Raw genomic sequence first — 25,053 nt, 5'->3', positions numbered from 1 at the left:
ACGTAATCGCAAGCCTGGCATCCAAGCACCCGGATCGCGTGACCACGGAGACGCTGTGATGGCCAGAACTTCAAGGGCCAGTCATTTGTTCATTTTTTCAGCACCACTGTAACTCTGAACAGTCGCTGAATCAATGGACATAAGCCAAGGACTCCCTATAATCTTTTAGTGCTTGCAATCGTTGTATTAAGTTAAAAACTGTGTAGTAATAAGCAGTGCTGGAGAATCTGAAAGTATTAATTGAATCAGAATAGTGCAGATGGATTCAAGCTTTTAAATTATTTTGTTTAAATTATGTTAGTAAATATTGAAGCAATGCCTCTTTAATTGTTTTAGGAGTTTGTTTTTTAAATAATTGACCCAGTTTCCTAAGAAAATTCAAATATTTTTGAGTAAACAAAGATGTGTTCCCGTACCATGAGTACACACTTTTGCTTACATGTACATCAAAACAAAATTGAATAGAACTGTGCCTAAACTATGGTTATTTTGTTAAATGTGCAGGATTTCCAGTGAGGGCTTAAAACAGATGGATCATCAGGCAAGAACCATCTAACTTATTTGGACCAGTTCTTACTTCTCTAGTTTCCTCACTGCCTTCCAGCAGTGCTAAATAATATCAGTGGGAAGGTCTGGAAAGCAACAGGGCTTCTTCCTTCTCAGAGACCCTGCTTCAGATGTAGAATCCTTCATCAGCATAGCCCCTCTATGCATCTAATGAAATGAGCTGCAGCTCTTGAAAGCTTATGTCTTTTCTTAAATTTTATTAGTTAGAAAAGTTGCTACCAGACTCCTCCTCCTCATATTTTACCACCATAGACTAAGATGGCTTTCTTCTACAGTGCTTTAAATGGTTGGTTTTCTCTTTCTGTTAGCAGTGAAAAAAACAGTGGCCTGTTTTTATCAACCAACTGAACATTCCAACCAGCTGGTTGTGGGAAAGCAGCACACTTTTTATTGCTCTATAGACCACTGCCTCTTTGCAGTTAAAGAGAAGTAGAGTTCAAATATTTATTTGTTCATTTGTTTGTTTCTCAAATTTCATCACCGCCCATCTCTCTCAAAAGAGGAACTCTTTTTCTAATATTAAAAGAAACAAACTGAAGGAACCACTGCATTTTATTTTATTTTATTATTTTATTATTATTTTTTATTCCAAATTTTAATAAATTTGCTTTAATAATTTATTGTCTTGTCATAGATAAAACCAGCAGCTTCTGAATTTCACTAATGGTTTCATAGTTAGCAACAACAGAAAAATGAGATAGTTTGGCATGGAATACAGTATTATCAGAAAAGTGTAATTCATTAAATGTGCTACATATCACATGGTGACAAATATATGAATAAAGAAAATCAGTATCAACTGAAATATGAAACAAGACACATAAGTTTGCTTCTCTAGTATTATCAAGTAATTATGAAAAATTAACCTACCTTTCCCTGGGATAAATCAAAATACTATCTTGCTTTCTTCTGATTCTCCTTTAATGTTCTTGAGCTAGAGCAGGGCAGGCAGTTTGCAGGCTGCTGTTTGCCCCTTGAGGATTTGGTGCTGAATTTTTTTTGGCAAATTATAGCAGTTTGATTTTCTTCCTTTGAAAATAAAAAATAGTCAAATAGGTGTGTTACAATGAGGGAATCTAGCCAATGACAAAAATCCCAACTTTCCATTTTATGACTAGAAGGAGCATAATAGCTGATGAATTCATTGACTTGTTCAAAATAAATGCTCCAGTACCAGATTTTGACATCTTCCTTTCTGCTTCTGCAAAATACGCTCCTGAGAACTGCAGCCAATAGGAATACTTGATGCCTTTCCTTACTCTTCTCATACAGAGCCATTTGGCTCCAAATTGTACTGCAGTTGATTAATCAAGTTCCCACACTTTGGGCTGTGGAGTTACTGGTAAGCAATTAATACAGAAAGTTTCTACAAACTATCTGCCCCTTCCTTATCCCTTGATCCTTTTGCTTTGATACCCATTTGACAGCACATGGCTGTCACAAAGATGGTAATCTAATTTAACACAATTGAAAGAAGGTTCAAGAATGGATAAAGTGGGTATTTTAATGCAACCTAACTCACTGGCTTGCCTGTTAGAAGTAAGAGGCAAATAGAAATGCACCAGTATGGGTGTTACGGAGCTAGTCTTGGTTGCCAAGAAGAGAATGAATAATTTATTCACAAGGCCACCATATGTTTGCCCAGCTTTTTTGTGAATATTTTTGAATGCAAATTTGAACAAGAAGGGCAGAATGACTCAGTCTGAACCTGTTGTGGGGCTCACTTGATCTGTCCAACTGTAACTCAAACCAGTCTCTTTCTTTCTGCAGATACCTGAAGGAATTCCGCACAGAGCAGTGCCCCCTGTTTGTGCAGCACAAGTGTACTCAGCACAGGCCCTACACATGCTTCCACTGGCACTTTGTTAACCAGCGTCGTCGCCGATCTATCCGCCGTCGGGATGGCACCTTTAACTACAGTCCTGACATTTACTGCACCAAATACGATGAGACCACAGGGATCTGTCCTGAAGGAGATGAGTAAGTTACTCAAGGCTGCATCTTACTTGACCTGATGGAGAGTCCAGTCTGCACTAACAGAGGAGAATTCATCAACTCAGCTTTTTAAAATCTTGCAGAAGAACCTATCAAGAATGTGGAGAAACTGCTGTACAAACTTGAACAAAATATTTATTGATTATACTACATCTATATATTTTTCCACCCAAAGTGAAGGCTGTATTTCAAAGTTTTGTGCTCTGCAATAATCCTAGAGAAATTAGTGAGGTTTATCATAAAATAATTGTTTTGAGGATTGAATCCTCATGTATATCCTTAATTTACGAACGGAATTACTTTCAGAAGGAAAAAGTGCTGGATTTGTCAACCTGAGGACTGTTCATCTAAAAGGATATTTTTTTGTTTGGAAGCATGTTTCAGATTTTAAGATTCTACGAGCTCTCTCTTTTTCCCCCTCCTCCCCTTAGGTGTCCATTCCTGCATAGAACTACCGGTGATACAGAGCGGAGATATCACCTGCGCTACTACAAAACTGGAATCTGCATCCATGAGACTGATTCAAAAGGAAATTGCACCAAGAATGGCCTTCATTGTGCTTTTGCTCATGGGCCACATGACCTGCGTTCTCCAGTTTATGATATCAGGTTAGTAGAGAATAAATGTGAGGTTTACTTGCTGAATCTGAATGGAAATGATGCTGGAATGTAAAATGCTAATCAGTGTGAAGTTATTTAACATTAGAAGGTTTATTGTGTTACATTTTTCTCTCTCTCTGTCTTTACCTTAAGAAAAGATGTCTAATCCAAATATTCCATTAAAGCTGCTTTCTTGGACTGTTATATATTGAAAGGTGACTTTGGCCATTATTTTAGGCAAACAGCCTTATGGAAATGGTTACTGTGAATGAATTTAGTACAAACCAAGATGACACATCACAGAATTTGGCTAAAATTCAACCATTGCATTCAGGAGGTGTGTGATGGCAAGATCACTAGAGAGATGTTGAGCCTCTTCCTGAGGCTAACACTTTTGTATACTGTAGATGGCTGACAAGAATCAACTTTCAACAAAAAGAAAGGAAAAGCAATTGTGGATTTGTAAAAATGATGTAAGCAATCTAAAGTCTTTGTGAGGGCCAAATTAGATAACTGGTAGTAGGTGCTGGTCTGGGAGTTTTAGGGCTTTCCCCACACCCCTGGCGATGGGCTTTCCTCCCATCCTCAAGATGGGAGGAACACACACAGCTTCAAGAAACCACTGCCCCCTTCTTACTGCATCTCCAAGATGAGGCCAGCAAAGTTGCTGCCCTCTCACAAGGGCAGTTCTGTGGCTGCTGGAGGCTGCTGTGGAAGCAGTGTGGAGGTAAGAGCAGGTGCAGGAAAGGGGAGAGGAGCAAGGAGGGCAAAGGAGCCCCATCTCCCTAGGTTTTTCTCCTCTCCAGCAAGTCTTTACACCTGCTGGAAAAGACAGACCATCACCAGTTTTTCTCTTCTCTTGGATACTGGAGAGGAGAAAAACTAAGCAGTGGAGGTTATTGGTAGAAATAGCAACCTCGTGGAATATGTTAAAAGCTGAGCCTAAAAAGCGGGGGGGGGGAAACTTTGGTTGCTTGGCCTGCTCTGTTTTCTCCAGCAGCCAAACTAAAAATGGCCACAGAGCCATAGAATCCTAACACAGCTCCTCTGTGGGAATAAAAATATTTGCATAGGAAGTTGTATTGTGTTTTCCATTGGAAAACATCACTTTTCTGCCAGATCACTTCAACAGCAGGCTGGCACTGCGATGGAGGCTCTGTTGTGAGACTATATCTTCAACAGACAGCAGGCCGTTTCAGCACCAGGGCAAGGCAGATGTATGGATGAAGCCTAATTACCATCAAGCATCTGTGAACTACAGTGAGAGATCCATGGAGGAGATATGCTTAACCCTTTTCCGTTCTCTCCACCCAGCTGCTGCTTTCATGATGCAGCCAACAGATATTTGGGTACGATGACAGGAGAGGAGGTCCCCAAGGGGAGGGAATAAAATCAGGGGAAAGGTTTAAGAATTCTCTTGTCTACAAATCACATCCTCTTCCCTTGCAGTTTTTGTGATGATGGGTTTTCTCTGGGCTGTCTTTTAGCTCAGCCTTTAGTAGGCTTTGAATAATATAAGAAAGATTTTTTTCAGAAAGCTGCCCTTCTTTTTAATAAGCACTTAGAAAACAAGTTTAGGAAAGGATGATGCTAGACAAAAGACCTGCCTTCTGATGGCTCCATAAAAGTAAACATATTGAATTGAAATATAGAATCTCAGTTTGGTCTAGTGGTTAAGACAACGGGCTAGAAACCGGAGACCGTGAGTTCTAGTCCCGCCTGAGGCATGAAAGCCGGCTGGGTGACCTTGGGCCAGTCCCTCTCTCAGCCCAACTCACCTCTCAGGGTTGCTGTTGTGGGGGAAATAGGAGGAGGAAGGAGTATTAGCTATGTTGGCCGCCTTGAGTTATTTATAAAAATAATAAAGGTGGGATAATGAATGAATGAATGAATGAATGAATGAATGAATGAATAAATAAATTAGTGTTAGTTCTGTATATGATATAAAGGTCAGAGAGTACTTATGAAAGAGGAATAACTGAAGCAAAACAATCAAGTTTCTTTCAGGAGTGGGGAGAAAAAATACGAGCTTTTGTAACTTGGCAGAAGGACAGTGTTAGAAATATCAGAATCGTACTCTTATTAAGCACTATCTTCCTGCCTGCAAGTAGGTATGTGCATTGAATGGATTAACTCATGCAGGGACAGAAATAGTGTGCCATGTACAACTTATCTGACCAGGCAGTGCTTCATAGGAATTTTATTCCACAGTAGCAGAAAGGATGCATCATCCCCACATTCCAGCAGTTCCTGTCCGATAGGCACATACGTTTTTCTTTGAGCCTTCTGTACCTGCATATCACTAATTTATCTATGTTCCCTAAGGGAGCTTCAGGCCATGGAAGCTTTGCAGAATGGTCAGACCACATCAGAAAGTGGCATAGAAGGTCAGTCTGCAGTTGCTGCTAGCCATGCTATGATAGAGAAAATACTCAGTGAAGAGCCAAGGTGGCAAGGTGAGTTCCTTGGGGTTTTACATACTACTGAATTCAATTATGCTTGAATTACCCACTCCTCTAAGAAGCATCTTTGTGCAGGAATAAGTATGCCTGGACTTTAATTAACTAATTCTACTTATCTTCACAGATACAACTTACGTTTTGGGAAACTACAAAACAGAACAGTGTAAGAAGCCCCCACGCCTCTGTCGCCAAGGTTATGCCTGCCCTTACTACCATAATAGCAAAGATAGAAGAAGGAGCCCTCGAAAACACAAGTACAGGTACAATGCTTCAAAATCTGGTTATAAAGGGCCAAGGCTTTACATTTTCTTCATTTGGATGGTAGTAAAGGTAAAGGTTTCCCTTGACGTAAAGTCCAGTCGTGTCCGACTCTAGGGGGCGGTGCTCATCTCCGTTTCAAAGCCTTGGAGCCGGCGTTGTCATAGACACTTCCGGGTCATGTGGCCAGCATGACTCACGGAACGCCGTTACCTTCCCGCCGAAGCGGTACCAATTAATCTACTCACATTTGCATGTTTTCGAACTGCTTGGTGTGCAGAAGCTGGGACGAGCAACGGGAGCTCACCCCGCCGCGCGGTTTCGAACCGCCGACCTTCCGATCGACAGCTCAGCGGTTTAACCCGCAGTGCCACCGCGTCCCTTTTCATTTGGATGGTAGCTTTACTCTAATTTCAGTGCGATAGATGCATCAGTCAAGGTGGGAGGGTTGTATTTCACATTAAGTAGTTAATTCATGGATCAGGATTACATCTGTGGAGGCTGCTGCCATAAGTAAGGATTCGGCTCCGTGAGCTTTAAATCTGTTGCACTCTGTAATATGATGTCAAGATACAAAAGAAAATAATCCTTGTAGCAAAATAAGTTCACATATGAACAGGTGGCCTTCTTTGTTATGAGAGGATTTCCAGGTTGTAGTTCTCAACACATTGCTCCATTGGAGTTAAATTCTGAGAATTAATCAGGGAGTACTTACTGAGATTAAACTGTTCTGTCATAGTGTTGAGAACATGCTGTTTCCTCATGAAAACTGGACTGAACGTCAAACCTAGTGGCCTCAGAGGAAAGACTTGTTGAGATAGCACCTTTCTGAGAAGTATATTTCAAGAAAAACCATTGTACCTCCTATTCGGATGCTGATTAGCAGTTATTTATCTCCTTTGCTTATGTTCTTGCTGCTGTGAGCTTTCTTTTCTGAATATCAAGCTCTATTCTGGGGGATGTTTCAGGGCTCAGTTATAAACCATCCACATACTTAAAATCTACTGGTCGTTGGCCAAGTTGAATATAAGTAGAAATAATTTGTATTTAGCATTGTTTGATGAAGTGCAATCGTCCTGTCTTGGGGAAGACTAGCAAACAGTAAAGGTACTCAATACCAGAAATTGGACTATGTGAATATTGTAGATATGGATTCTCTGTTTGGCTCAAAATTATATCAGTTTTTAACTCTTGTTCTTTTTCTACTTATTGCTGCAGGTCCTCCCCGTGCCCTAGTGTGAAACATGGAGATGAGTGGGGAGATCCTAGTAAGTGTGACAATGGAGATGCATGCCAGTATTGTCACACCCGCACAGAGCAACAGTTTCACCCAGAGGTAAAGACTCTTCTTTGGTGGTTACCTATGTAGACATGTGCAGAGATTTCAGGATTCATGGGAGATGATAAACTATAAAACTACTAATACTAACTACTGTTTTGGTTGTCTCAGCAGATGACCTACACCAGAAACTAGATGAGTTAATACAACTCAGTTTGTTTTCTTTTTTTTAATAACAGAACAGAGCCTCTTCTTTCCCATAACATTCCGTCAAAGAACAACTTTATTTGTAATTTGCAACTCAGACTGTCCCTTTAACCCTTTCAATACCAAAATGTAATCATGCTAGGCATTTCAACAAAAGCTTCAATCTCACTGTCAGTAGAAACACCTCTTTGTTAAAATCTTCATCTTCTTCCACAGCCAGATGACACATTTTATAGCTGATATTTTCTGCAATGTCCCAAATATCTTGCAGGATAGCTTGACAGGTATCATAAAAGATCCGTTTAAACTCACAGCAAAGCTCACAACGGAACTCTGAGAAAGTCTCCTTGAAATCCTCCATATTTCAGGCAGTAGATTATGGCACCCCCTAGATACTTGACTAGCGAGAGTAGGAGTTAATGAGTTAATGGAAAATCTCTGAAAGTTGTCAACATAAAGTATACTAACAAGCAGCCCCCAGGGAAAGTGGAAACAGCTGAAGATTCAAAACAGCAGATTCAATGTGTAGAAAAATATTAAATCCTTCCAATTCAATACAAAAATAATAACAGGGAGACGATTATTTATTCTCAGTCCTCCTAAATATCCAAATGGGAAAACAAGCCAAAGCTTAAAAAGATTTTCAAAAATTAATCCCAAAAATAACGACAAGCACCAAGAGAGATTGCTTCTCCTTGCTGTAGAAAATCTCTCTTAGTGTACATAACTTTAAAAATATATAAATTGGGTAATTTAGAAATGGGGTGGCTTGAGCTAGTGTCCCTTTAAGGCTACAGTGCGGCTTGGAAATGATGACGTCCCAGCCTCCCAGCTGCTCTTACCCAATTAGTGCAACCACTGTTTGTGATTCTCAGGCTACAAGTCACCATTCCAGAGGGCAGACGGGATGATTCTGAGCATTTTCTTTGTCCGTAAAAGAGCTCTTCAGCTTCAGGAAAAAGCCTGCCCAAGCCCCCCCCCCCCAAAAAACCCAGCCACTGTCAGTTCTGTCTACGGAGCTTGTGGACACAGCTGTTCAGTCGGCCATGTCCCCACCGGAACTCAACTCAGTTTGTTTTCTTGATGGCTTTTGATCATGGTATTCTTCCTGACCATCTGGCAGGATTGGGCCTTGGAAACAGTGCTTTGCAGTGGTTCTGGTCCTTCTTGCCCAGAAAGTGGTTCTGGGGGACTATGGTTTGACCTCCTAGGGTGTTAACCTATAGTGCCCCATGGGGCTTGTCTTGTCTGCTTGTGCTGTTTAAAGCTACATGAAATTCTAGACAGAGGTCATTCAGAGCTTTGGAGCAGGAGTATGTTGATGACACCCTGCTCAATTGCTCCCTACCTTCTGACTCCAAGAAGCAATCAGTCTCTTTGAACTTTGCTCAATCGTAATAATGGATCGGATGATAGAGAACAAGCTGAAGTTAAATCCAAACAAGACAGAAGTGCTCTTAGTAGGGAAAATGCTGTTGTTAAGGAGAAAGCTGGACTCTGAGACTGGGGTGATTTCTGAAGATATTCCCAGTGCCAGATGCTTGACTGTCAGGAAACAGCTTTCTCTTGTGTGCCTCCCAAGCTAAGGAATGAACTCCCTAAGTGATGGAATTTTTAAAGGTTAATAAAAGAACTCCAAGCAGCTAACAACAATCTTGCAGAGTAGAAGCGTGAACCAAAAAGAAGCTTGCACATTAAGCTTAATTATGTTCAGAAAAGAATTCAGTCTTCACAGAGTAGTTAGATGAAGAGAAAAAAAAAAGGTAGCTTACATTTATTCAATAGACCTGGATACAAGTAGCTTCATAGTAGAAAGGACTTATTCATCACTGGTTCTTTGTAGACACGTTTCTGTGGAAACAGAAATTCTGTGTGCAAGCGAGATGAAAAGGATGAAAGCTGCATTCTGCAGCACCTCCTGCTTGCAGGTGTGCCGAAGAGGTAATAGAGATCATTAATCCCCAAACCCAAGAAGAAGGAGGAAGTGGAAATTGGGTGACCCATGTGACATCCCACAAGCACAATAGAGATGCATTTACTAGAAAGACCCCCTTATGCTAATGAAACAATGCTGAGTTGACCCCTGATAATTCCAACACTAAGAAGGTGCAATCTGGGTTTTGATTTTAATTTTGTTATGTTTTATACATGTATGTTTTATTGTGTGGTTGGAATAAACAGAATATATTAATATATATATTATATATTAATTCAATAATATATAAAATATGAGTTTAGGACATCCTGCCTACATATGCAGAGAAAAATCAAGCCTTTCTGTTTTTTAGAAATTGTGAAATTGCTTAAAACTCACTAGAAAGATTAAGATTGGGCTCCTGATAAGGTTGCTTCTGAAATGTACTAGAGAGCTCCAAGTTAAGCAGCAGAAGTCAGGTTGAAGCAGAGTTCTGCAGATGGGAAAAGGCCACAAAACTCCAGCATGGAAAACAGAAAGTTTGTGATTTGAAATGTCCCACAAAGAACCAGAAGAAAATCAGCTCAACTGTTCAAGGAGGAAGATGGCATGTAATCACAGTGGCATGTGTAGGAACTGTGCCAAAGCCATGTGTGAAAGTGCCATGAGGGTGTGGCTAGCAGTTGATGGGGCAATACATTTGGATTGATTTCCATAGATGCATATAATTGAAAAGTTTTCTTCTGAACTACTCCTTTTTCTGAAAACGCATTGCCTGAACTGAAGCAGGCTTCCTGGATAGATCCATTGGATGAGACAATCTTTGAGTAACTTGCAAGGGTAATTGAGACTACAGTCCTATACACATATTTCAAGATAAGCCCCTTAGAATGTCTGTGTAGATAAACACAGATTATGCTACAATTTGTCCCACAGGTTATGTATAATATATGTGCATCACTGGAAATAGTTCTTTAAAATTCTAAAGTACAATTTTGTAGATATTAATTACAAGTATAGACTGAGGCCCAGGTTTATATGTAGCCCTCAGAGTCAACCAGAGTCTTCCAAATTTTATTTTTAGAATGACTTTCTGTGTATATGCCAGTTTTTGGTGCAAATTTTTGATTCCTGGTGACTGCCTGGACAAGTCCCTGCAGTTTTCTTGGCAAGATTTTCAGAAGTGGTTTGCCCTTGCCTGCTTCCTAGGGCTGAGAGAGGGACTGGCCTGAGGTCCCCCAGCTGGTTTTGTACCTAGGGTGGGACTAGAACTCCCAGTCTCCTGGTTTCTAGCTCAGTGCCTTAACCACTACCCACTACTGGCTCTCTGTTTTAGAATGATAGGCTGGAAAAATTATTGGACTCATATTATCCATATCTAATTGATTGAGTTAAATTATATGAAACTAGAATTATTTTTATTCTAGCCCTACCTATTGTGTTCTTTGTTTTTTGGAATGTTGCCCATCCCAGCATGCTACTCAAAGACCCAGTGTAGCCTCAGTCCCCCCAGATTTACACAGCCTACATTTAAAGCACAACTGAAACATGGAACTATATGTTGTACCTCTTAATACATTTCTCTCTTTTTAAATCCATCATAAGTAGCTGAGTTTGAACAGCTTCATCTTGCCCCAACTTTCCTTTTCTTTTTTCCAGATCTACAAATCAACAAAATGTAATGACATGCAGCAGTCTGGCAGCTGTCCCAGAGGACCTTTCTGTGCCTTCGCACATGTAGAACGTATGTGGTCTTCTTTTTATCTAGCAATAATCTGTCTACTAAATGTTCTTTTTTTTTTTAAAGAATTTTATTAAGTTTGAAACAAAGATAAAAACTACAAAAAAGCAAAAAACTACAAAAAGAGAAAAAGAGAAAAACTAAAGTGTGAAAGACTTGAAAAAAAGAATTCTGAAGATTACATAAAGAAGTTACTTCCGACTTTCAACAGCAAGAATATACAGCAATTTCCATAATCAATCCCCTACTCTATATCAAACCAACTAAGTGTTGTTCTGAGTGTTGTTTAGAGTACAACATTGCTCATTGTATTAGACAAGGCGAGTACAATTCTAAGCAACCAAACTTCCTTCCTCCCCCATAATTAGTCATGTGGGGAAAAAAATCTAAAAATAATTTATAGTGAATTTTATAGCAAACTGCATATATTTTTTAGAGAGGATTATTTAGTCATCAGATGGTGATAGCTGTGGGTTATGTTCTCAAAGCAGAAGTGACATCCAGTGGCTAGTTAAAGAATAATACTGTATACTACTTATTTTGATATTGTAATTTGCTGTTTATACAATTTAGTTCCGGGGAACAAGAAGGAACAGCTTTTCTGCTGTATTGTTTGTCATGCTCTTCCTTCAACTGTGAAACAAGGGAATGGTGAAGAAACAAAAAGCAAAACCAGTTTAAAGCTGTTTGACACTACTTCCCAACAATACACACAGTTGTGGTAGTAGTGAAGTTTATTGTTGTAACCACAGGTCATAACATAAGAATGCAATAAAATACAATAAAATATAATAACATTAAAACAATAAAATGGTGAAATTATAAAATAATGTTTCTTCTTAGTTTATAAAATAAAAGTTCTTAGTTGTAGCTCTGGCACTATTTTGTTGTAACTTTTTTATATTTAATGCTTCCTTTATTATTTTATTTTATAATTTAATCATTTTATTGTTTTATTGTTATTATATTTTATTGTATTTTATTGCATTCTTATCTGTGGTTACAACAATAAACTTCACTACTACACTTTTTTTTACATACAATTGCTTTTAGAAATGCCTAGAGCATCCAAATATTGTCCTTCAGTCATCTGTTTATGTTTAATCTCCCTTTTGTCATTTTTTTCTTCCCTTTTTAATAGGGATAATCACTTTAGACAGAAAAATTTGGAACAGAAGCACAAACCTTCAAGGGGTCACTACCTGAACGCCTAGTTGCCATCTTATACATGGATGGTTTTTTCACTCCTAAATGTGCACCTCTTTTGGTCCACCAAAATCCCAGAATTCCAAAATACTGTGGCTCCATGATTTCAGATTAGGCCTCTATCTGTCAACCTTTGCACTCAGAGTAGGATAATGGCCTCTTCAGACAAGCATTGTGGGATTTTATGCAATGCTTCAGGTGGCAAAAAATAACAATTACAGATTTTTTAAAAAGGCCAGGGTCTCATGAAAGAACATATAGATAGTGCTTGACTCATGAGTTTTCAGCTATTTTTAATTTGGGAAGTCAGTAGACACCAAGCCAGTGCCCAATTCTGGGACCACATTATGTCTATGTTGAAAAACCAGTTATTTTTCAGTCATAAATCAAAGTGTTGCTTTAATTTTTAAAGACCTACATGGTTTGGGATTTGATTATATTTCTATTTCAATATGAACCTGCTTGTATATTAAAATTGCCCTTAGTTCCTTTCAGGTGATAGGAAAGGAATCAAGACTTTTAGCCAGACCTTTCCAATCTGATTTAGTTAATAATTATTTTTTAAAAATTATATTTCATTTTTTATTGTTAGCTGCCTTGAGTGCCTTTTAGGTAGAAAGGTGGAATATACATTGAATAAAGAATCATAACTGCAATAAACTAGGGCAGCATAAATCCTAATCGAAACAGCTCTCATGAATATGTAAGTCTGCCATTCTTTAAGATTATCATTGTTGAAAAAAAGGAACACGTTAGACTCTCTCCCTTACTCTTGTGATGCCTTCTTGTTTCTTCTGTGGTGATTTGTAGATTGCTGCAGGTGGAAGATTAGCCATGTAGAATTAGGTGCTAGACACTGTCTGTTTACCCTTTGCTTTTACAGAGCTGTGTGCGAACCCATTTTTTTAACCGCATCTCTTGTGTGGTTTGTTTTGTTGTGTTTCTTATAGAACCTCCACTTAGTGAAGATTTACAGTCAACGTCGGCTGTCTCCAGTCCAACGCAAACTGGCCCCGTCATGTATATGCCCTCAGCAGCAGGCGATTCTGTTCCTGTCAGCCCTTCTAGTCCACAAGCCCCAGACCTTAGCAATGTATGTAAAATTGTTACAAAATTCCTCATTGGGCATGTGATACTGCAGACCTTCTAGAAGAACATTGCTGACACTTTTTGATCCAAAGGCTTTGAATTAGGGAGAACAGATATAGATATAGATATATAGATATGTACAGTAGATATATAGATATATAGATATATTTCAGGAGCAGGGATGCAGGATGGATAGGAAGTAGGTTTTTAAAGGGGTATAATGACATTGGCTTTAAATCACAATTGCTACTTTCAAACTGGATTAGAAAAGCTAAGCAAATCAATTTGAAATTATCTCTGAGCTGTCATGTAGAGATACTTCCTGTTTAGAATCCGTCCCATTTGGGAAGTGTTCTTCGCTCATCGGAAAAGGACACTGCCTCAAAGACAGCTCTTGAAAACCTTGAGTTTGTGTTTTTTATTTATCATTTCTGATGGAAGATGACCTAAAACCGGGAAAGATTCAATGTCTGATGGTGGCTATTGATTCCTGTTGTTTTGAGTCCAGTTTAAAAAGCTTGTTTGTGAATAATGGCAACTGCTCCTAGATAAAAAGTTTGGGATTGCAGCTTCAGAACTTGTGCAGCATCTTTGTAGCATTTAAATGGGGCAAATTATGTTAGTTAGTTAGTTCTAGTTATTCCTCAATAGAATCTTGCCTCTTTTCAATTAAATGGATCCAACCACTTAGGGGTGGTGGTGGTTTGAAGAGTAGATTATAATATTGCATGAGATTTTATACATATCCCAATCCAAATTTGTATCATACTGTGACACATATTTGTAATATGGCTGATATTTTATGTAAACTGCAAGGTGATTGAAGTATATTTTAATTAAAAATATACCCAAGTGAGTAAACCTGTGTGTCTTCTAGAAATCTGTAGCCCATACCATATATGATGTGTTGGGTTTATCTTTGCACTGTAGGTATGGAATAAACCAGGAACTCTACCAACTAGCCCTACTTCTGCTACAGTAAGTATTTTCTCTAGGGGAAGAGGCATTATTTTGAACTGGGGAACATATTCACACCATTATTGTGTTAAGCACCTCCAAACTGCCTGCTTTCTGAAGCGGAAGCGGGACATATTTCAGGGGTTTATTTTTTCCAGTGTGAGAGTTACAAACCGTTTTAAATATGAAAGCATCAATTTTCAATAAGAAATATATTTGATTTTGCATTAGAAATCCCTAGCTTGAGATTGTAGCAGCTGAACTGATCTGGATCTCTGAGATGCACAGAGAACTGTTAAAGCACCTGAACTAGGGAGAACAATGTAAAGCTGCAATGAAGATATTTTCATCTTTGAAAATATGGCTATGTTGAAAAAATGCTCAATATTCCTAAGACACTGAGGCAAAATGTCATTATTTGGATCTTTTAATTGGTGCTTTGTATATCTAGGTAACCTGTTTGAATTTAACAACTTAGCTGTTTAGAAGTTTACTACCAGCAGTGGAACAGAGAGAGTGTTGTAATCTAACAACACAAATTATTATCTTCTTTTCCTCCTGTTTCTGTTAGATTCTTTGTAGGAATAGCAGTCTTGGAAGCCCATCTAATTTATGTGGATCCCCTCCTGGTGCAATTGGAAAACCCCATAGTTTGGAAAGCATTGGTTTTCCCACAGATTCAGTAACTACTCCCAGCAGCTATAAGAAGGCACCTGGATTTGAGCGGGAAGACCTGGTTGGAGCAGAGTATCTAAAGAATTTCAAATGCCAGGTAGGTAGGAAATACTAGGAAAGGATATCAATCAAATATATATTAACGACATATTAGCTTTGGAACCAACTGTTGATACTTGAGGCTAGATGTGTAGTACCTGTGGGTACCTTAACATTCCCAGATAAATCCCTTGGGGTCTGCCTGCCTGTCCTAGTTTTATAAATCTATGTTAATATTCTCGTTCTACTGCAAGTTGAATGCATTGCAGAATGAAGAGATGCCTTGCAATATGCTTTTTACTTCCTTGGAATACCTCTTGTATTCCATAAGCGAAAAGCCCTTATATTCCACATGAGCCTAGCATCATTGTTAGGAAATGACCATAACAAATGATTGAAAGGCATACATTCCTTTGAAGTGTACTCAGGCATTTAGAAAAAGGAGAGAATGGCATGGAAAACACCTCTCTGTCTCTGCACTGGTGGTTGCTATAAGAGTAATAACTCATGTAGATTGGTTTTAGGGCTGACATGCAGTCAACTGACGCATACATGATTGTTGCAAACTTCCTGTTACAGATCTCTGTGTAGTACTGTGGGAATCCAAGAGGAGTGGGTGCATGAGAACCTAAGTAAATACAAGCAAGCATGAAAAGACTTTGAGCAAGATATAGAGAGATAATGACATTGCTGGAAAGGTTTTATATTTTAAAGAAAAAGCAAATCTGAGAAGAATTGGAAGTCTGGAGTAAGGTGTTATTCAGAATAAAGTTTATATTTGCTCTATTTGATATGAGTTAGACTTGGGGGCCTCAGAAATGATTCATAAAATGGACCAAAGTAAAACATTATGGAAATACAAATTCATCTTTTTGATAAGTAACAGTAACAGTATACTTTATTGATTAGTCAATTGACCATATCAAAGCATCAGCCACAATAAGATACAATAAAACAAAACAAAGTGAGATACAATAAAATGAGATAAAATGTGCTGCTGTGAGGTAAAATAGATAAAATATAATAAGATAAGGATAAAAAGTAAGATAAAATAGTATGAGATAAAATAGAGTACAGAGGTGTATAATAAGATGAATATTAAATTCGAAAACAGTATGTGTTTAGGTGAATTCATCATCTTTGCATGCAACCCCAATGTGTTCTATAAAACGTGTTCTCACTGGATAGCCCTGACTATAAACTTAACAGTTCTAATGACTACATATATATTTGTGCCCTCAAGGAAATAAGATAATCTTTTGTTAGAGTCCCAATATGTGGTTCTGTCAAGTAGTGTCTGCAACTACTGAGACCTTGCTGAGGCATATAATTGATAGTTAAACAGGACATGTGCAGTGGGTTTGACTCAATACCATAGGATAGCTCTTACCAGAGCAAGATTCGAGCAGTTAGATTCTGTGGTCAAATACGGATGATTCCAACAAATGCCATATTCTGAGAGAACATGTGTTTATGGAGCATCAGAAAAAGAAGACATTTTAGATAAGCAAATGAGAATTTATTCAGAATACAGGTAGTCCTCACTTACCAACTGCCTCGTTGAACAATTGTTCAGAGTTACGACAGTGTAAAAAAATAGCTTTGTGACCAGTCCTTGTGTTTACAACCCTCACAGCATCCTATGGTCACATGATTGCCATTGCAACAAGCAGAGTTAATAGAGAAGGTGGAAGTAAAATCCTAAGTTGCAGTTACATGATATGTCACTTAATGACCATGGTGATTTGCTTAATGACCAAAGGGGAAGTGAGGTCATAAGCCTGTCACGGTCACATGATGTTGCGCTTAGTGATGGAGTTGCTGGTCCCAATTGTGGTCACTAAGCAAGGACTACCTGGAGTCCCAGTATTTCCTTAAAGTTCATTTTTTTGTCCTGAGACCTGGTTTTGATTTTATGTGTAAACTCAATATCACAGAAATATAGCTTCTATTATTAATCCAATATGTATCAATTATTTCAATTAAATTATTTTGTCAGGAGTTCAAGGCAGCATATATAGTGCTCCCTCCTCCCATTTTTCCTCATAAGAATAAAACTGGGAGGTAGGTTGGCAGAATGTTTGACTGGCTCAGAGTCACCCAGTAAGCTGCTGTGGCTGAGGGGGCACTAGAACTTGAGTCCCCTTGGTACTAGTCCAGTGTCTTAACCATGGGATCATGCTAGCTCTAATTGTTTCATAGTAGGCTATTATTATTATGCTTTCATACATACACATTTTGTATTTCTTAATATAATTTCTAGTAAAGTTTATCATGTAGTGTATTATTCCAGTATATATTAAACATCAATCTCAACACAGTATGATGAACTTCTAATCTTCCATCCCTCACTTTGATTGTAGCTATGGGCCAGGGCATCCTGCTCTTTCTTAGAGAATTCTAATACTGAAGGTGCCAATATGTGCAGTGCCATCTTAGGCTCCTGCTGGCAGAGCAGAAATTAGGAAGAAGCAGCAGTTGCTGCCTCGCTTATCTTCTCTAGCCACTTTCCTCACAGACAGTTAATTTCAGTGGGAAGGTTAATAAGGTAATAAGGATAGTAAGTGTGTCAGGGTGTGGGGAGGCCTTTGCATCCAGTGGATCAGTGGCTCTGCTTAGCAGGCAGCCTGGCCAACTCCCCCACTTTGTTATTCCCCTCCCTCTACATTTAAACCTTGCAGTATTGGAAAGAAGTACAGGTAGTCCTTGCTTAACAACCATTCATTCAGCGACCATTTGAAGTTACGACAGCGCTGAAGGAATGATAGTTACAACCAGTCCTCAAAGTTATAGCCGTTGCAGCACCCCCATGGTCACTCAATCAAAATTGGGACCCTTGGCAGCTGGCCCGCATTTACAACTGCAGGGTGTGCTTCAACTCCCCCCACCTATCTCAGCCCTTTTGGCTGCCCTGCATTCCACTGCCACCCGTAGCTGACCTTCGCTGTCTTATTCCTCTGACTGGGCTGGGTGAGGGCATGGTCCCAGGATAGACGCAGCCTCATCTGCCAGAGAGCTTGCCAGGCCTGGCTGGGGAGGAGGCAGCGGGATAGTCCTGGCAGTTCACGCAGGGCAGAAGAAGCATGAGATCCTCGCCTAATGACTGCAACCGGGACTACTGGAACTGCCGTCACTAAGCGGCGTGGTCACATGATACTTTGCCTAACAACCACTTCGCTTAGTGATGGAAATTCCAGTCCCAATTAGAAATGTTAAGTGAGGACTCCCTGTAAACTCAAAGCATGGGAGAGAGTTCAACATGGTTTCTACCATCAGATTTACCCTTCTTGGGCCAGAGAGGGAATTCACAGAATCTGGTGGTCTCTAGTTGTGACATGATTGCAGCTGTAATTACATCAGCCATGGTTGGGCAGCCTATAAACTATAGCTGCCATCTGTTACCCCTTTGGCAGGTCCTCAACATGCTGAAATGAAGCTTTTGTAATTGACTGGCAAAATGGTTGATTTTTTTTCTTTTTATTCAAAATTGAGGGTGGGAATGGGAGAGGAAGGTCTCTTGGAGACCTTGAGTTGCTCAAAGGGCCTTTTTTAGACCAATTTCAGGCTTTTTTAAGGGTGTGAATGGGAAACAGAATTCCTTTGGAGGCAATCTTTTCACACCATGAAAACAGCTGGAAATTAGTAGAAACAACAATTGTGATTTTCAGGCTTTTTTTTCAGAGGGGTTAAGTGCGGGAATGAGAGTAGCCTCTCAGAAGCTTCTCATCCCTAATCTTGCATTAATCCTGAACGAAACAAAAAGGGCCCTGACCATTTTAACCTGAGCTGTTCTGGTGACCTTGCTATGTCATTGACTAGCTTCCTGCAGCCTTTTGAAAGGCTGGGAGGCTGAATTGTGGCTCCAGACCCCTCAAGTTTACCAGCCACTGAAATGAGCAATATCTCACACTCCAAAGAATCCTTTTAAAGGAAAACAATGAATGTTTTGCATTTTGTATAAATCATCTGATCTTTTGCTGCAACTGTTCATTTAGCACAGCCAAACGATACTGTTTCGTTCAGTGACAATGGGCATCCTGTCATATCTACAGGTTCCCTTAATATAATGCTTGAACAAGTTCTTATTTTGGGGAGCAGGGTTGGCAACTTTGTGAGAATCAGGGATTGCACTTTGCCTTTCAAGGTATTGGGGTCATATAAAACAATTAAGAGGATCCCCAACAATACAAGAGAAAGAGACAAAAATGTAATTAAAATCCACCCCAAAATTTGCAATAAGTGTTTAAAATGGCATTTTCCTGCTGAATTTTGGAAACAAATGACACTGCTGTAAGGTTTCATGGAGATGCTGGCGCTTCTCGGCCATAATCTGCCCATTTCTGTTGTAAATATCCGTATATGAGATACATTTCCTCTTAATAATGATTTCATTTTTCAAATGGTCAGATATATGTTTGCTGTCAGGGTCAGCCTCACTCCGAATAAGACACGGACTCACTTAATAGGGATTAAGGATTTCCGGTTTATTGAAACGGTACTGACAGAGAGAAAAACGGGAATGGGGGTGCGGTGTTGAGGTGCCCTGTATATACCCTCTTGCGGGGTCCCGTGCTCCTCCACCCTTCATTGTCCCCATTCCCCTTGATGGGTTTCTTGATGGCTGTGGGGGCATTTTCCCGGTTGCTGTCCTTGTCCTCTTGGTTCAGGTGTGTCCTCCAGGGCACCAGGTGCGGCTTATCGCTGCTTATCTGAAGTCCTTCTATTCAGCTGCATATGATTCCATGGGTGTGGGTGCTTTGGGTGCTTGGTTTAAGCGCTGATTTAATTATCTCCTTCCTCTCTTTCTTAATGATCATGATCCACGTTGTGAGGCTCTTTGTGCCTTGCAACGGGGTCATGACATTTGCTAACTGATAACCACAACACTAATATACAATATACATGTGATAGTTAAGATGTCAGACTGGACTGAGAAAACTTGGGTTCAGATCCTCACTTCACTGCTAGAGCTCAGTAGTTGAAGTCCCTCTCCTTCAGCAGAGTCTACCCTGTTGAGATGAATCAATTAGAGGAGGAATCTAGGTCCAAATCCAGGCTGAAAGCTCTGATGCTCCAGGCAAATCCTCTTTCTACTTCTGTTGATATATAATTATCAGTGACACCAAATTATCAGTTATAATAATGACAGTGTTCCCTGTGATTTTTTTTTCAAATTAAATGGATCTTTTTTCTTCAACAATTATGGCCATACCTCAAGCCCATTTCATTGATAATACAGTGGTAATACAAAGGCATTTCCTGTTTACTTCGAAGTAAATCATGCTATTTCCAAAGGAATTTGTATCTAAGAGATTATGCTACACATAGAGAAAAATCATCCTGGTTAGTCTAACCCTACTGCTTAGATTAGGATAATGAAGTTTATAGATGGTACTTTTATTGCCCAGATTTCCCCCCTCCTTTACAGAACTTTTTAAAGTATCCAAACAACATTGTCTTCAACTTGTTATCCTCTTGTATTTCCCTAACATTTCTCCCATCTCTTTTACTTTTTAAAAAGTAGAAGTTAAACAAAAGAGAAAATATTGGTACAATATCTTTCACTTGCTAGTTCCAGGAGTCCCTTACATGAAGCACTCTGGCCCTTTCCATTGTAGAACCTAATGTTATGGAAAGCAACCAAATAAAAGAACTTCTGTAAAAATCTCAAGTAGTTGATGATTTCAGAAGTATGTCTCTCTCTCTCTGTTTTTTTTTCCCTTCTAATTACTGCAGCAGGCAAAAATCAAATCCCATTCAATGGAACATAGAACCCAAGAACAACCTCTGTTACAACCCAAGCAGGTACGTTACTCCAAAGGATGCTACTTAGTTCTTAGAATTTCATATAGTCTCATATATAGATTTCAGCTGGATCTGTGGAAAGCTAATTGGACTTGAAAGGATGATGATACTTTCCTAAGTGTTTAAGAATCAACCTGGGTTCTTATTTTCATAATACAAACAGTTTTATAGAAAAGTATAAAAGTTAGAATTTTTGAATATTGTTGGGTTAGACAGATTATTAGGGGAAAGTTGGCTGCAGTTTACAAAACTTCTTTATTTTGGGTCCCCTTTAAATTTTGAATGGCAAGATTACACACCATGATCATGAATTATGTGACTTGATGATCATATGATGCAGCTGATAATGTACATAAATTGTTCTAAAAGAGTCCCAAACACTCTTCCTTTGTTGTGTTATGTCATGTTACAATAGATGCTAAGAAGCAATGAGCTACCCTGAGTATAGAAGGGTGAGATATAAATGTTAGGAAGAAATGCTTACCTATTTATGATAAGTGTATTATTACTTCTCTCTGAATAGGTTTATTCAGTTGCATTATTAGAATGAATAATTCAATACATGCATGTATGTTTCTCTTTCAGGATATATTAGGGATTCTTCCTGTTGGCAGCCCACTGACATCTAGCATCTCCTCTAGCATTACTTCTAGTTTGGCAGCAACACCGCCAAGCCCAGCAGGCACCAGCAGCGTACCAGGCATGAATGCCAATGCCCTTCCTTTCTACCCAACCAGTGACACTGTGGAGTCCGTGATAGGTAATACCGCCTATGCACATTGACTGATGGTGCAGGGAATCCAGAAGACTAATATCCGTAATGGGTGGGAAATCTTTGGTTGTTTTATTTAGAGGACTTACTGTAGGAACCATGCTTTATTGCTGTGTGACTTGGCTGATGATTTACATTTAGTATAAACTCTTCCATATTTCATAAATTAAACTATGGAACGATCAAACATAAGAGCTCCCCTAGCTGAATTCCTGTAAAAATATGGCAAAAACTGCAAAGAGTCTTTTAGCTTCTTAAAGTCTAATAAATTTATTGTGATATAAGCTTTTATACCACAACAAACTTACTGGATTGTGACATGGCTCTGCTGTTTTTGCTGCAGCAGACAATGTGGCAGGATGGTGAATGGAAGATCATGATTGCTCCTAAATGTGTGTGTGTGTGTGTGTGTGTGTGTGTAGATCTTGTTTGATGTTCTTCATCTTATCCTATACTTCCTAAACTCATAAGTCACCAAATTGGCTCAGTGTGCCACTGTGGTGGGCCAATCCACTAAAAACTCAGTCATGTGACATGTATAATCTGTTACTGAGCAGCTGTTTTATAAATATTAAAAAGAATATTTCCATTTATAGTAGCAATAACAAACAATCTCAGGTGAACATTTTTGAAAGATTTTATTTACATTTCTGTTTAAGGGTTGATATGTCACCATATTTAAATTTCTAGACTTCCCAAGAAAAATAAGAGTGCAGATTGTACAAGGATGGGCATTTCTCTCTTTTTAACACATTATTACTATTACTATTATTATTGATATGTAGCCTTGGTTGATACTCGTCTCTTATTCTCCAGGTAACTTATTAAAGCTTTTATTAATTGTTAATGTTCTATTACAGGCCTGGAATGATACAAATAAAAGAGACAACTCTTGCCACTAAATTAAAAAACTAATGAAGGATCTGCTGGGGGAGATAATAAGTTCCTTAATACTAGACAGGGACTTTCTTACACTTTCTAACAGGGAATTGCTGAGAAGATCTGCAGTCCTTTTATGTGTTTTCTAAATGCTCAAGAAGTAACCTTTCAGGCAGTACCTCAAAACTGAATATGAACTTTGCAGGAGGGTGAGGGGAACATCCATTTTCAGTGTCTAAAATTGTGTATTATCTATTTTGTAGTCCTACATTTTTGAAACAACAAGAATATCATGAATATAGCACAAGCCATGCTATGCTTTGTGAGACAACATTTGGTAGACATAGTATGTTGGCTAGGAATACCCCCAGGGATGATCCTGTGCAGGTTTGCTCCATCTCATCCCCAACTGGCAGTGTCCGTGCTACATTGCTGGCTCGTTATTGGGCCACTGCTGGCTATAGCCTGTTTCATACGATATGCTAATTCATTTCCCCCTCCCCCCATACACACAAACCTCTTATATTACTGCCATAAACATTTCCCTTCTTTCCACAACCATACTTGCACCTCATTCCTATTGTCATCTCCTCTGTCATTAATTGCAATCCAAGTTGCTGTCCACAGTGGAATTCCTAAATATAGGAGGTTCCAATCACTATGCACCATGGACACCTAGGTTGCCAGGTGACTGGGACGGGCACCTGTTATTAAAGCCAGCCCTGGATGTACTTCTACCCAAGGTCAAGCTGTTCAGCAGGTGTGCAGGGAGATTTGTTTTGCATTGCTGTTATTTCCAGTGTCTATCTATGGGATCAGCCTGGGACTGAAAGACTTAGGGTTCCGATCAGGCAAAAGAAAGCAATACGGAAAGCTGGATCATTTAAACAACTAATGGCAGCCTTGCATTGTAGATTCCCCAGTCCAGAGCAGTGACATCTTTATGTGAACTCTTTGGACTTCCCTTTCCCTTGAAGTTGTTGGTCCTTTTTGTAACATATAATTGGTGCCTCTGTCTGGCAGAGTCTGCCTTGGATGACCTGGACCTGAACGAATTCGGAGTGGCTGCCCTGGAGAAGACATTTGACAGCAGCTCGGTGCCCCACACGAGTGGCATCATGATAGGTACATGAAAGCAACAGAGCTTTCTTTGATCTTCTGCCCAGCAGGGTTGGCCCAGTCAGCTGGCTGAAGCAGCCTAGCAAGCTCTCAGAACCAGCTCTTACATGACATACTGGTGAACAGCCAATGGGAGACCTCAGAGCCAAAGGACCCTCATTGGTTAGCAAATTGGAAATACCTTTCACTGGTTTCTGATGTCCCAATCGTGTTTACGAAACAGGCATGGCTTATTTTGCTTTACAATATCTTAACAGTGGCACACTAAACATGTTCACAAAATTTTGACACAAGACTATCATGGAAGAGGGAAAAAAATCTGTTTAAAATAATAGGAAACAAATTGGATTGGTATCACTGTTCTGCTGTCACAGGATCATGGCAAGGCATGTCGCCACACATTGACAAACTACCACTTGTGTATCTCATCCCTTGTATGTGGTCATTTCAAACCAGTGTCTTTTTTTTTTTTTGTCCCATGTCTGGTTTTCAGGTGAATATAGTCCTTGCAACCTTGCTATATTCTAATTGTTCAAATCCCATTAGTAATTGACAAAGCTGATCTTTGTGAGCTGAAACTGTGTGCAAATTGGTAAGTGCCTGGCTCATTGCTGCCACTACACTGTTGGTCTTTTCAAGGCACATCCATTAGCTTAAGCCACCTTGGTGTCAGATGTGGTTCCATTGCAAAACAGTTTGCAACTGTCTTTCATCAACACACAGTTTTATTTCAGCATATCCTGTCCTTTAGTGTTGTTGCTTCAGATTTGAGTAGCTACGCAAATTAGAATTAGCCTACCATGTACCCAGTATGTGTTCAGGTCTGCTTTCTCAAAAACTGGTTCCACTTTGAGGAGGTAGTATTCAGCATGAAACCTTTCAGTAGCGATACTATGCCCACATTGATTTGGGCTAAGATCAGTTTGGAAGTGAACATAGTAAAATATAGCCCCAATGCTGTTTTTCCTTTAGTAAGCAATTAGGCCTTGTTCCCATAAACACAGCCATCCTTTTTATCCTCATATATGATGAGTGAGAAATTGGTTCTTCAGGTTATCAGAAAACTTTGTTGTCACTGCAAGCCAGCTCAATATACCACAGCCTTGTAGACTTAAGGTACAAGAACATGTTGGTTGATCTACAGTTGCTACTCTTTCAGGGTAAAAGGAGGATGGGAAGTTCTGTGCCACATAGGAGTCCCTTTAATTTTGAACCTTTCACGGGCACTGCTATGCATTTTCAAGCGTTATTAAAATTGAGGAAGAATTATTCTTGCAACACTAACAACTTCATGGGCTAGTGAGTTTGATTCCTTTTCTGTGCCATGCAGCTGGGACTCCTCTATCCAAACGGGAAGGTGATTTCCCCTGCTCCCTTTCCTGTAGATCAAGCATAAATAATTGTGCTGCCAGCTTACTGATCTCTTCTGCCAGAACATCTTATGAGTGTGTTTCTGCATGTAGAAATTAAGGTTGTTATTAGCTCCATT

At 39.3% G+C, this 25,053-nt stretch overlaps 1 protein-coding gene across 3 annotated transcripts in view; it reads left to right on the top strand.

Annotated features, from left to right (window-relative positions):
• UNK (unk zinc finger) overlaps positions 1–25,053 on the top strand; it is a 66,511-nt gene that overhangs the window by 28,963 nt on the left and 12,495 nt on the right. Inside the window, exons 2-13 of one of the 3 annotated variants that reach the window (XM_063293073.1) lie at positions 2,338–2,547; positions 2,994–3,170; positions 5,487–5,617; positions 5,748–5,883; positions 7,100–7,217; positions 10,942–11,026; positions 13,180–13,322; positions 14,249–14,296; positions 14,847–15,047; positions 20,729–20,794; positions 21,380–21,554; positions 23,469–23,570. In XM_063293073.1, coding sequence (XP_063149143.1) covers positions 2,338–2,547; positions 2,994–3,170; positions 5,487–5,617; positions 5,748–5,883; positions 7,100–7,217; positions 10,942–11,026; positions 13,180–13,322; positions 14,249–14,296; positions 14,847–15,047; positions 20,729–20,794; positions 21,380–21,554; positions 23,469–23,570 — 1,592 coding nt within the window. Of the gene's footprint in view, positions 1–2,337; positions 2,548–2,993; positions 3,171–5,486; positions 5,618–5,747; positions 5,884–7,099; positions 7,218–10,941; positions 11,027–13,179; positions 13,323–14,248; positions 14,297–14,846; positions 15,048–20,725; positions 20,795–21,379; positions 21,555–23,468; positions 23,571–25,053 lie in introns of all 3 variants that reach the window. The other 2 variants (XM_063293072.1, XM_063293074.1) reach the window with 2 other exon arrangements.

The sequence above is a fragment of the Candoia aspera genome, chromosome 2 (genome assembly GCF_035149785.1).
Source record: "Candoia aspera isolate rCanAsp1 chromosome 2, rCanAsp1.hap2, whole genome shotgun sequence".
NCBI classification, from domain to species: domain Eukaryota; kingdom Metazoa; phylum Chordata; class Lepidosauria; order Squamata; family Boidae; genus Candoia; species Candoia aspera.
Note: the sequence above shows the minus strand (reverse complement) of the source record. Positions and strands in the feature narration are given on the sequence as shown.